This window comes from Macaca fascicularis, chromosome 1 (genome assembly GCF_037993035.2).
Source record: "Macaca fascicularis isolate 582-1 chromosome 1, T2T-MFA8v1.1".
NCBI lineage: Eukaryota > Metazoa > Chordata > Mammalia > Primates > Cercopithecidae > Macaca > Macaca fascicularis.
In genome coordinates this window covers 157,050,115-157,067,343 of record NC_088375.1, presented here as the reverse complement: position 1 = coordinate 157,067,343, position 17,229 = coordinate 157,050,115, and the positions used below count along the sequence as shown (strand labels likewise).

Sequence of the window (17,229 nt, the reverse complement as noted above, 5' to 3'; positions counted from 1 at the left end):
GTACTGAAGAGAACTAGTAAATAATGTTCCCTTGATTTAAAATAGGAAAAAACAGGTGATTCTAAAAGTTGGGTCAAATATAACAATTGATCTTAAAATATTTATACTATCTTTTCCTATAGTTAATAATAATTTCCAGGAAACAAGGTGATTTTTCAAAAGCCATCTGTTTAAATACATGGGGGCTTATTTCCATGAGACACAACTAGAAAAAAAAAATTCAACTTTAGTATTCACACCTCAGCATTAATAACTGCCTTTTTCTTTAACCATGGTCTGTGTTTCCTTTTTGTAAGCTAGTTTAATTTAGTGTTTTGGCACACACTGAGTAAAAAACATTACCGTCTTTTACAGGGTTGCTTAAGATCACCCTCTTTTCCATAATATATTCCTTATTCTTCATAAATGACGGAAAGAAAACTCTTAAATATGTGAAGCAAACCATTTTTAAAAATACCAATTTCTGGTTTTAACACTGGTTAAAAAAAAAAAAAAAAATCCAAAATCTAACCAAAAGGAAGTCACAACAAACATTCTATAATATAAACAGACAGTATCCACATAGTTTATTTCTCACAGTTCTCCTGACAAATGATCATTCAAGAACATACTGTATACACAGATAAGAAGAAACATACAAAATGTTTTAAATGATGCACAACAAAATCCAGCAGTATAAAAGAATGCATGTGAACTCTTGCTCACTGCGCAGACTAAATTTAATCACTTGTTTAAATAGTAATAAAAATACAATCTTTTATGGATCTTGTGCAGACTACAAAAGAGGGAAATTATTACCATATATATGATTTTTATATTAGGCAGTTTTCTTTGATGAGTTGTACTGACAACTCCAAATACAGAGGCAGAAGGCTGTGTATTTTAAAGGAATTAATGTTGTGAATTAGACACTTTACACAGTTACTACCACTGGCACTTTTCACCATAGTTTGTACACATCACATGATCATCTTATATAACATTACATTTAAAAATATATCTGAGTGACAATTTTATAACATTCACACACCATGAGCTGGTTAAGGAAGCAGTGCCACAGTTGCCTCCTGTAGTGCTTCACTGTTGGTAATTAAGGACAATTCATTGTGGTTAAAAGAAATTAGGTATCAATATGATTAAGCAGCTCCAATTTACTAAAGGCCATCAATGACCAACACTGGGACAGTGAGTTCTTTTAAAGTGTATATCCTAGAAGCAAACACCATCATTGGTTAAAACTTTGTCTAAAGAAGTGAGTTTCTGTGCTGAAAACTATTTTCACAAAACTGAAGGCTACTAAACTGTTTTAATATAAATACTTTGTCTTCTCATTATCATATTTATCACCAAGTTCTTTGAAACCTTTGGAATTTACTCTCTCTTTAAATGTGCTCTCGTTCCATTTCACCCATTTAAGATCACCACCTAAAATGCGGTGGTGAAAAATTCACCAGGGAAACCCTTTGCTCACCAGGAATGTTCAGCTGCTGAACAGTGATCTAGAGCCACAACGGTGCAGAGCTGTACTTGACGAGAACACTCAGGAAGCTCTCATGCTGTGAGTGTCATTTCTGGGAAAGCAGAGAATCTTTCCAAACTGTGCACATAATTAACAATGATACCATTGCTATGTGTTGAAGAGGACTAGTAAATGATGTTCTCTTCCATGTCATCTGTTTGCTGGAAAGTAGTTTGGGTCAAGGTAATTATAACTGGTGCCCTGAGACACACAGTAGTCTCTGTCTAAGAATGTCTCTGACCTATAAATAGGTTCTAATTGGTGATCTTCCTTGTGAATATCTGTTTCATGTAGGCTGCAAAGAAAAAAAGACACATATCATTACAAGGTATTGGATGCATTTTAGTCTGTGTATTACAAAGCTTCCTCACAGCTCTCCCTGTTTAAATCCATTAATCTATCAAAATCTCTAATGCAAAGTTACCTGATATGTGGTATGATTACAGGAAAAAATTAATTGCCTAGAACAACAAAGTTTAATTCACTAAGTGTGACTATTAATATTTTCTATGTTTGGAAATCAAATTCACTAATGGCTGAGAAGCTCTTTTCTTGTCTAAGTTGAAGACTGACAATGAAGAAAATACTTACCAGTCTGAACAAGAATCACAGAAATCCAAAGACATTTCTGGAGGACAATCCTGGCAATGCCATCGAACACCCTGGATGGGTTCTATGCCACAGTTATCACACTATAACAGATTCAGAGAGAAAATGTATTAAATTATACTGTTCCACGACTTTTTATTCTCCACAAGGAAACATACGATGTGCACATAGACATCTTCTCCTATCTCTCCATGCACAGGACAGTAATATACCACACAAATGGTTATATGTCAGAGATAATTTCTAGCAAACTAGGTAAAATTCCATCCACTCAACATCAAGGTATGCGTGAGAGGAACATTAGAAGGGATAATCTTCAATCAGCTTAAATGTATTTAAAAATTTTTTAAAGTAAATCATCTTCAACTTGGGTGGTTTTGTTATTTGTAACCATCTACTTGAAAGGTACCTCAGACCACTGTATGATGACTATGGTTGAGAAACAGAGAGTTAATACCATAGTTAAAACTAACCAAATATGATACAGAATTGTTTTAACAGGTTCTCTTGGCTGACAGGAACGCAGGCAACAGTAAAATTCTGTCTAAATTTTATCTTATTGAATCACTCTCCAAAGCCTAAAGACTCCTAATAACCAATGCCCATCAGGTGAAAAAGGCAGATCTGGCTCTTTTTCAGCGTGGTGGCATCATGATAGTCCTCAGAGTATTCTGTGCACTTTTGGAAATCAAAGGATATATCATTTCTAGTTTCTTTGATCATCTGGTCAACTATAGTGGCTGCCAGATTGGCAAACAAGCCATGGCTGGGTTTTGCAGCAAAATTAGGAGAAGGGAAGCAAGTTTCTTTTTGAAAGGCCAGAGCTGCCAGTTAGGAAAATCTCTAATGGAGAAGTAGGGTCACTGAAAGATCAAGAGGGAAAATCATTTAATATAGTATGATTACTGCCTACTCTAGAGGATCAAAGGTACAACTTTGTTTTCAATTTGGTTTACCAGTCACAGCACACATCAATACTTTCCTGTCTACCCACCAACACCACCAAGTTTATGGTCTCATTATTACTTCCTCCAGTCCAACCAAGTCAACTCTAATGCCTAAAGGCTTCTCAAACTTGCCAATCTTTATTTCCATGGCCACCAGTCAAGTTCAGGACACCCTCATCTTTTGTCTAAATTATCAAAAGAATCTCTAACCGGTTTCCTTGACTCTAGTCTTGCCTTCCTCTAATTAAGTTTCCATACTATGGCCAAAATGATGAGGGGAAAAGCTGGTCAGTTTCAAACCCACTGCTTTCCTAAAGATCATCACCCCCAATAGTTTAAGTAACTAGAATGATCTTTTCAAAACGTAAATTTCATGTTACTTTCTGCTTAAAATCATTCAATGGTTCCCCCACAACCTCAGGATAGTGTGAGTTCCTTGGCAAAATTTCCAAGGCGGTGCAAGCAGCCTCTAACTACTCTCTAGTATGTACTCTAGCCACACTCAACTATTTTGTTTAACTTCTCTAAATACCTTATGAGAATGAAAACAACATAAGGGCAAGAACTGAGTCTGTCTTGTTTACTGCTGAATCTCTAGCACTTAGCAAAGTGCCTGGAACATAATGTGTGTTACAAAATTCTGCGGAATAAGTATATGTATTTCTATTAGCCTCTCAATCAGAAAGGGGAAAAAAAACCCATTTCTGATCCATGGACAACAGCAACAAAAAGAGAAACAGCTAAATAAAAGCGCCTCACATTTTACCTCAATTGATAGCTACCTGTATGTTTGTCTTCACTAATACACTCTTCACATCAGGAACGATGGCACCACTACTTTGTATAAATGAATGGGATAAAAGATAAACTTTTTTCCTACATGCTTAGCAATTCTGGAGTTTAACACTACAGAAACCACTTTAACTCTTATCACCCTTTTAAATTAAATGAATACTCCAGCCTGGCCAACATGGTGAAACCCCATCTCTACTAAAAATACAAAAATTAGCTGGGCGTAGTGGCGCACACCTGTAATCCCAGCTACTTGGATGGCTGAGGCATAAGAATCGCTTGAACCCAGGAGGCAGAGGTTGCGGTGAGCTGAGATCATGCCACTGCACTCTAGCCTGGGCAACAGAGCAAGACTCTGTCTCTAAATAAATAAAAAAATAAAATTAAATGAATACTAAAATTAAGTAGAACTTACCTTAAAGCCCACATGTTGCACAAATCCACTTTCAGCTTGCATTTGCTGAAGTTTCTGCTTCTTTAACTTTTTAAACTGTAATAGTTCTTTATATTCAGGTAAATTCCTATACATAATAGGAATACTTTCGTCATCCTATCAAAAAAAACAAAATAAAAATGTTGGTTTGGTAATGAAAATGAATTAAGGGTAAGAAATACTGATACAGAATATTTTTCTACTGATATTTTTCATTTTTAAAAATACCTTTTAGTACTCATAGAAAATTAGTGCTGCTATTAGCAGTATTTTCCACTAATGCTTTTGGAGGACTTTTCTTTAAACACAATAGTAATTCTGAATTGTAGCAGACTACTTCAATGCAGGTAAAAGGGAAGCACGGCCATGATTCTCACCTCTGTTACACACTATTGCAAACCCAATCCCATCTTTACATTTTCACGGTTACCTGAGTGACCTGTAATCTACTTCTCCCTCATTTAAGGAAGTTTCTCTTCTCCAATCTAACAGGTTCTTACATTTGCTCCTGTAAACATGACACTTTCTCAATAATAAACAAACCAATCTCTGCTCTTGTGTTTTGCTCTGTACTCCCAATGATCAAAGTAGAACACTTCTCTTTTACTCAACAGGATGAACTGAGTTACAAAGATGACTATTTACAATAGACTGTAAAAGAAATAAACAGTAAAAACTATATAAATGAATTAAGCAGGCTAGGTGCGGTGGCTCACGCCTATAATCCCAGCACTTTGGGAGGCCGAGGTGGGCAGACCACTTTAGGTCAGGAGTTCAAGACCAGCCTGGCCAACATGGCAAAAGCCCGTCTCTACTAAAAATACAAAAATTAGCTGGGCACAGTGGCACGCGCCTATAATCCCAGCTACTCGGGAAGCTGAGGCAGGAGAATTGCTTGTACCTGGGAAGCGGAGGTTGCAGTGAGCCAAGACTATGCCACTACACTCCAGCCTGGGAGACAGAGCGAGACTCCGTCTCAAAATTTAAAAATAATATATTAAATTGAAGTATCCCTTAATAAACTGGTCTTCAAGGTATAAAGTCTATTTATGATTCCGAACTTTTAGATACATATGTTCAGGACCATCCCCCACCTCCCAATTGACAGCAGTTTTCTACTCAAAAATGTTAACATGCAAAATTCGTCTATTTAAAATTGCTGACAACACTGTGGTTCATCATCCTAGACAACTTCAAGATTATCACAGATGCCCAACTCGCTATTTCTGGCCTCTAATCTTAGACTGATTCTACTGAAATGATCTTCATCTTCATTCCTTCTCAGAGTCTCCCATTCCAACAGCCATACCTTGGACCTTGCCTTCAACTCTAAGTATTTTACATCCAAAATATTAAGCTTAGATTTCCTACCTCCACTGTTATTCCTACTTCTCTCATATTCTCACCCCAAATAATCAGCTTTTTTTTTTAACCTCATTGAAATTTCTAATCACTATTCTGCTTCCTATTCTCCCAATTCATTTGTGCTCTGCCACCCAGGATCCATTTCTTTCCTTTGCTACTCATGACTGATCCCATGCTCACTAATTTCCTAAAAGCATCCGCAATTCTCTGATCCATGTTCTGTAAATTCCCAATCCTGGACCAGACAAGCCCTACCCCACCCATTCCTCCTGCTACATTAGGTATTAAGTGCTATGTTATTTTACATCAAGAAAACAAAAGCTTACACAAAGCAGCCCAAGTCAGAAATCTAAGTGTTAGCCTCAGTTTTTCACTCCATTTTATATCAAATGTAACAAATCCTGTCATTTCTTAATATCTTCTACAATCTCTCTCAAATCGGTCCTCTAGTATCCACCCCCTCCTTTGCCCCTACTATTACTTAAAAGTTCCCAATGGTTTCCTGACTATTTACAGCATCAAGTCCAAAGTCTTCAGCTGAGTAAAAGATTCTTTACAATTTCACACTTCATCGATCTATCTCCCACTTTTTCCTGTTTTTTTGCTTTGTTTTGTTTTTGTTTTGAGAGAGGGTTTCTGTCACCCAGACTGGAGTGCAATGGTGGGATTCCCTGCAACCTTAACCTCCAAAGCTCAAGCGATTCTCCCACCTCAGCCTCCTGAGTAGCTGGGATGACAGGTGCACACCACCAAGCCTGGCTAATTTGTGTGTGTGTGTGTGTGTGTGTGTGTGTGTGTGTGTGTGTGTGTGTGTAGAAATGGGTTTCGTCATGTTGCTCAAGCTGGTATCGAACTTCTGGGCTCAAGCGATTTGTTCCTGTAGGCCTCACTTATTGCTGGGATTACAGCACAAGCCACTGCGCCTGTCCCCACTATCCATTTCAAATTCTTGTCAACTAAAGATGTTAGATGACTATTACCATCCTGTGTCACCACTGAGAAAGACAACAAAAGTAATGCTATACACTAATAAATAAGTGACCCAAATAATTAGATAATATAGTAAGAAATGTCACAATGAAATTTACTTAATTCAGGTATTTTGCAAATGCAAAGAGTGTAAACACTTTTAATTTTTAAATTTGCATTTAAATGCTAAGGATATGATTACATGTGATCAGCAAGGCTAAGGTTAAGAAAAGTTAAATCACCTCACACCTAGTAGGTGGCTACTACTAAAAAAAGAAAACAAAAAATAACCGATGTTGGCAAGGATGTAAATAAACTGGAATCCTTGTGCACTGCTGGTGAGAATGTAAATGGTACAGCTCCTATGGAAAACAGTATATGGTAGTTCCTCAAAAAGTTTAACATAAAATTACTATACAATCTAGCAATTCTACTTCCCAAAAGAACTGAAAGCAGGATATTTGTATACCCATGTCCACAGTAGCATTATTCACAATAGCCAAAAGGCGGAAGCAACCCAAGTATCCATCAACAAATGAATGGATAAAAATGTGGCATACAATGGAATATAATGCAGCCTTAAAAAGGAAATTGTGATACATGCTACAAAATGGATGAACCCTGAAGAGCATATGCTGGGTGAAACAAGCCAGTCACAAAAGGACAAATACTATATGCTTCCACTTATTTGAGGAATGCAGAGTAGTCAAATTTATAGATACAGAAAGCAGAATAATGATTGCCAGAGGCTAGAAAGAGGGGTGTTGGGGAGATGTTTAATAGGTACAGAGTTTGAGTCAGGTAAGCTGAGAGCTCTGGAGACTGGCTGCACAATAATGTGACTGTACGTAGCACTGCTGAACTCTATACTATAAAAATGGTGAGGATGGTAAATTTCATGTTATGTGTATTTTACCATAATTAAAACAAAAAATTTTTTAAACCTCATAGATTTCCTAATCATAATCACTTTAAACTTACTTAAAGGGGACTAATATCAAATGGAGCTAAAACTGTATACAGATTTTGAAGCCACAGAGTACATAACATATAAATAATTGTTCTGGCTATTGCTTTTTGAAAAGAGAAACTAAAATCTATAAATTTTTCCAAAAGATGCTTCATAAATATACATTTTGAGTAGCTATTTTAAAGTGATCAGAATAATTTCAACTGGCACTCATTTTTAAATAAATAAATAAACTCAATAACAACAAAAATTACATCAAATCCAATCCACTCTACTGTATTTTGCCAATTTGTCAAACTGTACCTTTGGGTTTTGTTTTTTTGTGGGTTTTTCTGAGGGTTTTGGGTTTTTTTGTTTTGTTTTGTTTTGTTTTTTGAGACGGAATCTCACTCTGTCTCCCAGGCTGGAGTGCAGTGGCACGATCTCGGCTCACTGCAAACCTCTGCCTCCTGGGTTCAAGCGATCCTCCTGCCTCAGCCTCCCAAGTAGCTGGGACTACAAGCATGCACCACCATGCCCGGCTAATTTTTGTATTTTTAGTAGAGACGGAGTTTCACCATGTTGGCCAGGTTGGTCTCCAACACTTGACCTCATGATCTGCCCGCCTCAGCCTCCCAAAGTGCTGGGATGACAGGTATGAGACACCGTGCCTGGCCTTTTTGTTTTTGTTTTTTTTAAGACAGAGTCTCCCTCTGTCGCCCAGGCTGGAATGCAGTGGCATCATCCAGGTTCACTGCAGGCCCAATCTTCCAGGCTCAAGTAATCCTCCCATCTCAGCCTCTTGAGTAGATGGGACTTCAGGAATGCACCACCATGCCAGGCTAATAATTTTTTCTTTTTTCTTTTTTGTAGAGATGGGGTCTCGATATGCTGCCCAGGCTGGTCCTGAACTCTAAGGCTCAAGTGATCCTCCTGCCTCAGCTTCCAATGGTACTAGGACTACAGTTGTGAGCCACCACGCCGAGCCAAACTGTACTTCTTTTAAGTACTCCACCACCACTCCTCATCTGGCCAATTTTTATCCATACTTCAAGTACCATCTTCACTGTCACCCTCTCAGGTCTTCCCCTGAAACTCTCAATCTAAATTAAGTACCTCTTAAATAATTATGTTAGCATCTATTTTTCCTTTGAAGCACTTTTTAATTTATTTTTTTGGAGATGGAGCTTTTGCTCCTGTTGCCCAGACTGGAGTGCAGAGCCGCAATCCCAGCTCCTGGCAACCTCCACCTCCCAGGTTCAGGCAATTCTCCCGCCTCAGCCTCCTGAGTAGCTGAGATTACAGGCACGCGCCACCATGCCCGGCTAATTTTTTTTTTTTTTTTTTTTTTTTTTTTTAGTAGAGACGAAGTTTTACCATGTTGGCCAGGCTGGTCTTGAACTCCCGACCTCAGGAGATCTGTCTGCCTCAGCCTCCCAAAGTGCTGGGATTACAGGCATGAGCCACAGTGCCCGGTCTGAGGCACTTTTTTAAATGTGTGATTTACTGATGTGATTACACATTTATCTTCTCCCACAAGACTACAATTTATGAGCACAAAGATCAGACATATTTTGTTCATAACTATGTATCTAACCCCTAGCAAAGCCTAATAGTAAATTTAAATAAACATTTCTCAGATGTACAAATCTAATCATCACAAAGTATGAAATTATACATAAATGCTAATGTTTAAGACACAGCAGATAGTCATTTTTCAAAAGACAGGTTTAAAAGGAAATTAAAAAATTTTTATGAATACAGTTATTAAGGTGGTTTGATATCAAAGTATACAATCAGTATTTGATTAATCTAGCTATAGAACAAAGGAGCTTACTTTTTATTTGATAACTTTTCATTAAAATATCCTTTTCCAATTCTATATAATCAGAGTATTAAGGAAGATATAGGGTAATCTTTATGTCCTTTAGTCAAGGAATCAGAATCCGGTTAAATATTGAGAAAGTAATTTCAGGAATAGTAAAATAATAAAAAATATTAACAGCAACAAAAAGAAATCCCTATATATGTAAAGTAAATAAAGTGAATTAATATCCAACCATGGCAACAACTGAGAGGAATTATTTATTCCAAGATAATTTAAAAACCAATTTGACTTTACTTCTGTAGAGGGATATATATATATAAAAGACAAAATAAAGAACTGAAAAACAAACTGTTTTCAGGAACCGTATTAATAGTAGTGTTGGTTATTAATATATTCTGAGATTGTTCTGAGCAGTGTGAGACAAAGGAAGTGAGAACTGTGACTTTTAACCTGGAGAAAGGAGATACATATTTAAGATCAATTAGGGTAGATAAAAGTCCTAGAGTTCTTAAATTGAATTTGAAATTAAAATATGAACTTAATGATGTCTTTCATCCTTAAATAAAATAAAAATGTATCATATTTCCCAGCTCTGTCCATTAACAGGCCTAGAAACAATGGTGAACCCAACAGCAAGTAACATTACTACAGTCAGGATATAGTCTCTAAATACCATTTCCAAGTAAAAAGAAGGACTGACTCTGGGTCTGAGGCAGGAAATATACAAGATAAGCCTGGATTTTCCTTGTTAAAACGGGTATTAAAGAAGCTATTAAACACTATTAGAGTCTTATCAAAAGAATTTAGAAGCCAATTTAAAGAGGCTACAACTATCCAAAAATGGGCCAGTTTGAACACTAACAAAGGCAGTAACATCAATGAATTGAACTACATTAAATACATTTACGGCCAATAGTTTATAAGAATACAAAAAAATTTTTAAACCTCATTGGTCATCTTTGAAGGATATGACAAAATGAACTCATTATTTTAAAAACCAGAAAATAGGTCAGGCATGGTGGCTCATGCCTATAATCTCAGCACTTTGGGAGGCCGAGGCAGGCGGATCACGAGGTCAGGAGATCGAGACCATCCTGGCCAACATGGTGAACCCCAGCCTCTACTGAAAATACAAAAATTAGCTGGGCATGGTGGCACATGCCTGTAGTCTCAGCTACTCAGGAGGCTGAGGCAGGAGAATCATTTGAACCTGGAAGGCAGAGGCTGCAGTGAGCCGAGATCGCACCACTGCACTCCAGCCTGGGCAACAGAGCGAGACTTTGTCTAAAAAAAAGAAAAAGAAAAAGAAAATAAAGGGAGAATCGAGCAATTATCTATATGTACCTCAGAGTAACCAAATAGTTGACTGGGGGGCAGGGGGATTACTTTATAAAATAGTCCATCAAGTAAATGAAAAAATGATAGCATAATCACTATTCTGTAACATCTAATGAATTAATCGATCTAGGCAATGATCAGTGGCTGTTATGCCAAAAAAAGAGACAACCAGGCTGACAAAAGTAAACCTGAAGTAGTCCTGCCCACCCTAACAAACAAATACATCTGAATCTCATCAATGCTCTTGACCTACTATGAATTTACAGGAAGTTCAGAAAACAGAGGAACAGATTAAATGACAAGAAGAAGATGTAATCAATAAAATCCATACTAGAAAATTCTACAGGACAAATGAACCAGTTCTTCAACAAAAACATTGTGAGAGGGGAAAAAAGGAAAGTGAAAGAGGGAGAATGAACCTATTGTGGCTTATGGGCTTTATTTGGATCCAAACCTGAATGAACAAATTAGAAAAAAAATAATGAACGGTGACTATACATTTCACTATATAATAAATTACCTTTTATAAATATGAAAATTATGTTGTGTAGTATCTGGGACTTGCTCCCAAATAATCCAGAGCAGAGTTGAGGTGGGTAGGGAGGGAGTAGAGATTAAAATAAGGTAGCCTCAGGTTGATAATTGTTAAGGTTCATTATACTATTCTATTTTTGTATATGTTTGAAATTTTCCTCACAAAAGCACATTACTTAAAAACTATACATGTGAGTTGTTCATTAAAAGAAACCAACATTCTCTGAAGAGTGGAATAATTAGAAAATCCTACTCTCTTCTATACCTTGATGTGTATAATAACTACATAGGTAACTTACTGATGCATCTTCAACAGCAGTGCTCATGTGGCTATGAAAACAAGATCGGTCATCATCTTCATCCATATACACTGGTGGTTCATGGGAAGTCATGAAAGTGGAAGGCTTAAAGAGATGCTTATTAAGAGGGTGCTGTCGTCTGCTTGTTGAAGACTAAATAAGAAAACAAATTTTTAATTGGGACAGTGAAAAATCATTACAAGAATCAGAAATATAAAAAATACAAATGTTACTTCCAACAAGTCTATCAGAAGAATTTCACTCTATCCTTTAGCATACTCTTATGTTGTTGCTTTCTCTATGCTTTCTGTGTTTAATTTTAAGCATAACTAGCCTTAAAAAAATTTCTTTTAAATGTAGGGGAAATACTCCAACAATGGTAAAATGAACCACATGCTCAGTATCTAGCTTATATTTGTATCCCCAGCATTTATCATACTCTTGGCAGTCAAATGCTGGCTGCACTGAACTCTTATGATCATCTTATAGAAGATCAGAGAGGATGAAGTGGCCTATGCCAGGAATAAAACTACCCAATAAAAGGAAAATATCTATAACATTATGAATATCTGAAAATACTTATCTAACATTGATTGACTGCTTATTCTATGCCAGGGGTGTCCAATCTTTGGCTTCCCTGGGCTACATTAGAAGAATTATTGTCTTGGGCCACACATAAAATACACTAACACTAAAAAAAAAGAAGAAACTATTGTAATGTTTTAAGAAAGTTTATCAATCTGTCCTGGGCCACATTCAAAGCTGTTCTGGGCTACAGGTGGTATGTGGGCCATGGGTTGGACAAGTTTGCTCTATGCTAATGTCATTTAATCCTTACAACATTCCTATAAAGTAGTTATCATCATCTCTAATTTAAAGATGAGAAAACTGAGGACAGGGAAGTTAGGTTTCTTGTTCAGTGTGTTGCAGCTAGATAGTGGTAGAACAAGGATTATAAACTAGGCCTGTGTGGTGCCCAAATTCTCACTTTCTACCACTATGCTGCCTGCCTGTCTTGATCAATAGCACAGTCACAAAGAACACCCTCAGCTACACGGAGAACCATCATTTCACCTGCTTCCAGATTTAAACTTTAACCATGGCAAGCAATCATTGTAAATATAGCTGTACTAGATCTTCACAGCCAAAATACAGTACACCTAAGGGAAAAAAACACATGTAGGTTCTCCAGTATTCCTTTTGTTATCATTATCCAGTGTTAACTATGAAAACATATGGTTACAACACATCTATAACGTTAGCTTAGAAATTAACCATGAAAATTAGAACTCTTACATTAAACACTGATTAACATAAGGTTCCGATATTCCACAGTTATAGGATGAACTCTACATATCTAGCACAGGTTATGCTATATTTGGTGGGAAATCCAAAACATTTAAAACAATTGGAAAATTAAAACAAGCTTCCAAAGCTTGGTTAAAAAAAATTTTTTTTTAAATGTGTAAAACATGAAACTGTATAGACAATATTCTTAATGTAAAAGTACATTAAATAGCTTCAGTATGGAAGGGTAACAGCACTAGATATACTCTTAGCTTCTCTTTATGAGAAAGATGGCAGTGGTGGGGAGGGGAAAGTACCAGGATAACTTACTAAGGAAACTTAAAACAGCCAATTAGGTGTCTTTATTTTTTGCTATTACAAGAAACTGGCCTTTTTTTTTTTTTTTTTTTTTGAAACAGAATCTCCCTCTGTCACCAATGCTGAAGTGCAGTGACGCAATCTCGGCTCACTACAACCTCCACCTCCCAAGTTCAAACGATTCTTTTGCCTCAGCCTCCCGGGTAGCTGGGACTGCAGGTGTGTGCCACCATGCCCGGCTAATTTTTGTATTCTTAGTAGAGATGGGGTTTCACCATATTGGTCAGACTGGTCCTGACCTCGTGATCTACTGAACTCGGCCTCCCATAGTGCTGGGATTACAGGCCACCGTGCCAGGCCGAAACTGGCTACATTTTAATGTAGTGTCCTGTTTGGGAAAGAAACAGTAGCTTCTCCACCGTAGAAGGCAACAGAGAATAGTAGAAAAAGTGTGGCACCAGAATGAGAGAGAATCAGTGGTGTCCAGACTTAGCAGCTAAGTGACCAGATAATTCACTCAACATACCCGAGGGCCCAGTTTCCTTATCTCATAAAAGGTTTTAGAACAGTAGAGTCTGGCTCAGAGACCCTCAATATAACAGCTATTAATATTATGTCAGTAAAGTGAAGATGGTAAGACTATTTATACTTCAAGAATTGTAGTAAGGATTAAATAAAATATTTTATTTTTTTAAAGACATGGGACCTCTCTATGTTGCCTAAGTTGGACTCGAACTCCTGGCCTCAAGTGTTCCTCGTGCCTCAGCCTCCCAAGTAGCTGGGGCAACAGGTGCACACCACTGTGCCTGGCTTTAGAATACAATAAACCTTTCTATTCTTGGATTTATATAGCATTATCTACAAAACAGAAATTGATTGTATTTATTAAATAATCAAATATCCTAAAAACTTTACCCTCACAAAGCCCTTTCTAACATATTTTGAATCTAAAATCTTTCAAGTAGCACTCATTCATATTACTCCTAAGAAAATAATGAAGAATCACTAAAGCTCACAGAATTTCACTGAGTAGCAATAATGGAGTCCTTACCCTGCATTTATGCACAATATAAGGAAATGCTTAGAATGAACAGAAGTTTTAAAATACAGCAACACTATTCTATCAAATGTGTACATTTTTACATAGTCATTCTTTAATAAATTTAATCTGCAGTTTACTTTCATGTATTTTATTTTACCTTTTTGGAGTATATATATAAGTTTGGTGTTCTGCCTGGTACTGGAATGCCAGCTTTCGTTAGCTTTATGAAATACTTCTGTACTCGGCTGGCAACCTAAAGAAACATGACAAGTCTCTTAACACAATGAGATGACGTACAATACCTGAGCTGTTTTTAAAAACTAAAACGTACATGAGTATCTAATGAATGCTAAGAATTCAATACTCATTAAGAATCTAAAAATAACAATAAACTGTCACCAAATACACATATATTTTAAAATCTAGGCCAAACAAAAATTATTCAAGTAAATTTAAATTTGATTCTAAAGCTAAACACATATTTCAACTTATGAACACTTGCGTCTGTAGTATAAAAACACATCTATTAATATAGATGGGAATATGAAGGAGTAAACTGCAAGATACATTTTTAGAAAGACAACCAGGGAATACTAAGGCAATGAAACAAACCTGTTTGCACAGTATAACCAAAAAGTTTACAATTAGTATACTTAGTAAGCATTCAAGAGAAACTAAGTCCATTATATGTTCATTTTTTAATATTTCGTAATGCTCCAAAGCAGAAGTATCTCAAGTTACTTGTTTCTGAAATCAACAAAAATATATACAATTTAAAAAAAAAAAAAAAAAAAAAAACACATACTACAGCACTCTGTAGCTGAAAGTGTTATGGCAGATCGCCCAATGTCAGCATTATTCTCCTTTATTAAAAAACTACCAAAAGCATGCCAGCAATCTGCAGTCATCTCCTCAATTACCTGTTTTGCTGTCCTGTTGCCCAATTCATCTGCTATCTTCTGCCACCGTCGAGATTCTACTTCTTCAGGAGGGTATTTGATGAGTAGCTGTTCCAGTTTTTTCTAAGCCATACCCAAGACCAAATTTAAGAAAATATGTATTTAATTTTAAATACTGTATTTCTAAATAAATACATTCACATTTCATTTCTAAGTGCAATACTCTCTCCCACCTTTGGGGGTTACATTATTAGAAACCCTCATGGTAGGAAAAATTTCTAGTTAGAAACTTAAGACTTCACAGGGAACAATGAAATTAGAGAATAAACTTATGAAAGAGTTTACAAAAGTTTTCTATTCACGTAAGTAAAAAGATCTCATAAGAAAACAGAAAATAAGTAAACAAATTGGTAGATTACACATTTTAGTGATTTCCACTGACCATCTTTTCTTACTAGACTATGTCTTTCCCCTTACTGTTTTAACAAAAACGTGTAAATTCACTTAAATTTCAACTATTAAAAGAAGCTTTTCCTTCTTTTGTGTGGTCCTTTATTCAAATATTTGATTTTAATATTCCTTCTTGTCTCCTATATCTTCTCATAGTTGCAGAAGATGCAGAAAAATCTGGATGCTTGAAATAAATAAAGATTTCCCAAAGCTTTTTATAAACTGCTAAATGTATAGCTGTGGGGTTAATAACCATATGAGACAAAGATGTGCCTCAAACTTCACCCACTAACAACCCTAGCCATTAGCCAAAAAAAATGTTAGCTGTATGCCAACGCTGACTGGCTTCTCCATCTTCCTTTGACAACAAAAATAAGAATGCACTTTGAAGCTCAGTTTTACTGGCCTCAGATTTTTCTCTCTCCCAAAGCTACATTACAAAAACATCTATTTTATTCCATCCACTTCTACTGCCATCTCAAAACCCAGGTTCTTTCTTTTAAAATTATCCCCAAACAAGAGTTTACACATTCTGAAAATCCAAAATTCTTGAAGTATGCAAAAAGGTATACAAAAATAAGTCTAAATATTTAAAACTCATGGTTAACAGGTATCACAAACAACAATATATACCTGACTCAAAATATGGACTCTTTTCTTTTTGAGATGGAGTCTCACTCTGTTGCCCAGCCTGGAGTGCAGTGGCACGATCCTGGCTCAACGCAACCTCTGCCTCCTGTGTTCAAGCAATTCTCCTGCCTCAGCCTCCCGAGTAGCTGGGATTATATATGCACACGCCATCACGCCCAACTAATTTTTGTATTTTTAGTAGAGACAGGGTTTCACCATGTTGGCCAGGTTGGTCTTGAACTCCTGACTTCAAGTGATCCACCCACATCAGCCTCCCAAAGTGCTGGGATTACAGGCGTAAGCCTCATAATATTGACTGTAATGTTAACTGTTTACTTTTATTTTTTAAGCCTACACAATTTTGAAATATCTATTACCTGTTCTTCAACAGTCCACAATTGGTTAAATGTTTCAGGTTTGGTATCATCACACAGGCGTCCTCTTATCATCTGCACGTAAGACAAGGCTTTTGTCAGAGAGAAAATAACAACATCTAACCTGTGATATAGCCAAACACACAAATTGTGGAATTTTTAAATTAATTTCGAAATATTTGAGTAAATTTTTTTAATGTATATGCTTTTTGTTTTTACTGTTTACAAAATGCCTTCACATTATTTCGTTTGGTTTTATACTCCCAGCAATCCTGTGAAATACATAATAGTACTGTAACTTCATGTTTTAAAAAAGGAAAAGGAAATGTGGGCTCAGAATTGAAAAGTAACATGTCCACTGAGGGTCATCTACTAAGAGTGGCAAGGCCAGGACTCAAATCCTGGTCACATTTCACTACACACAAAGGAGCTACTATTTTTAGACTAAATACTATGTGTCAGATACTGTACTAGGCACATTGCATACACTACCTATTTAATCCTCAGCAACAACCCTACAACATAGGTAATATTAACTACATTTTATACAAAAGGAAACCGCAGCTTAGAGACTTCAACATAAATGATGTCTGAAGGTTCACGGCTAGTAAGTTAGGACTCCAACCTAAATTTCTCTTAATTTCAAA

At 36.4% G+C, this 17,229-nt stretch overlaps 1 protein-coding gene across 14 annotated transcripts in view; it reads right to left on the bottom strand.

Annotated features, from left to right (window-relative positions):
• Positions 1–538: 538 nt before the first annotated feature.
• ZZZ3 (zinc finger ZZ-type containing 3) overlaps positions 539–17,229 on the bottom strand; it is a 122,727-nt gene continuing 106,036 nt past the window's right edge. For 13 of the 14 annotated variants that reach the window (XR_012418571.1, XR_012418570.1, XR_012418572.1 and 10 more), the window contains 7 exons: positions 16,586–16,657; positions 15,150–15,251; positions 14,387–14,482; positions 11,583–11,735; positions 4,283–4,417; positions 2,111–2,211; positions 539–1,814 (listed from right to left, as the gene is read on the bottom strand). Coding sequence is in view for 10 of the 14 variants with exons in the window: in XM_074003407.1 (XP_073859508.1) it covers positions 1,670–1,814; positions 2,111–2,211; positions 4,283–4,417; positions 11,583–11,735; positions 14,387–14,482; positions 15,150–15,251; positions 16,586–16,657 (804 nt within the window). In the remaining 4 variants the exon portion in view is untranslated. Of the gene's footprint in view, positions 1,815–2,110; positions 2,212–4,282; positions 4,418–11,582; positions 11,736–14,386; positions 14,483–15,149; positions 15,252–16,585; positions 16,658–17,229 lie in introns of those variants that run through there. The other variant, XR_012418573.1, reaches the window with a different exon arrangement.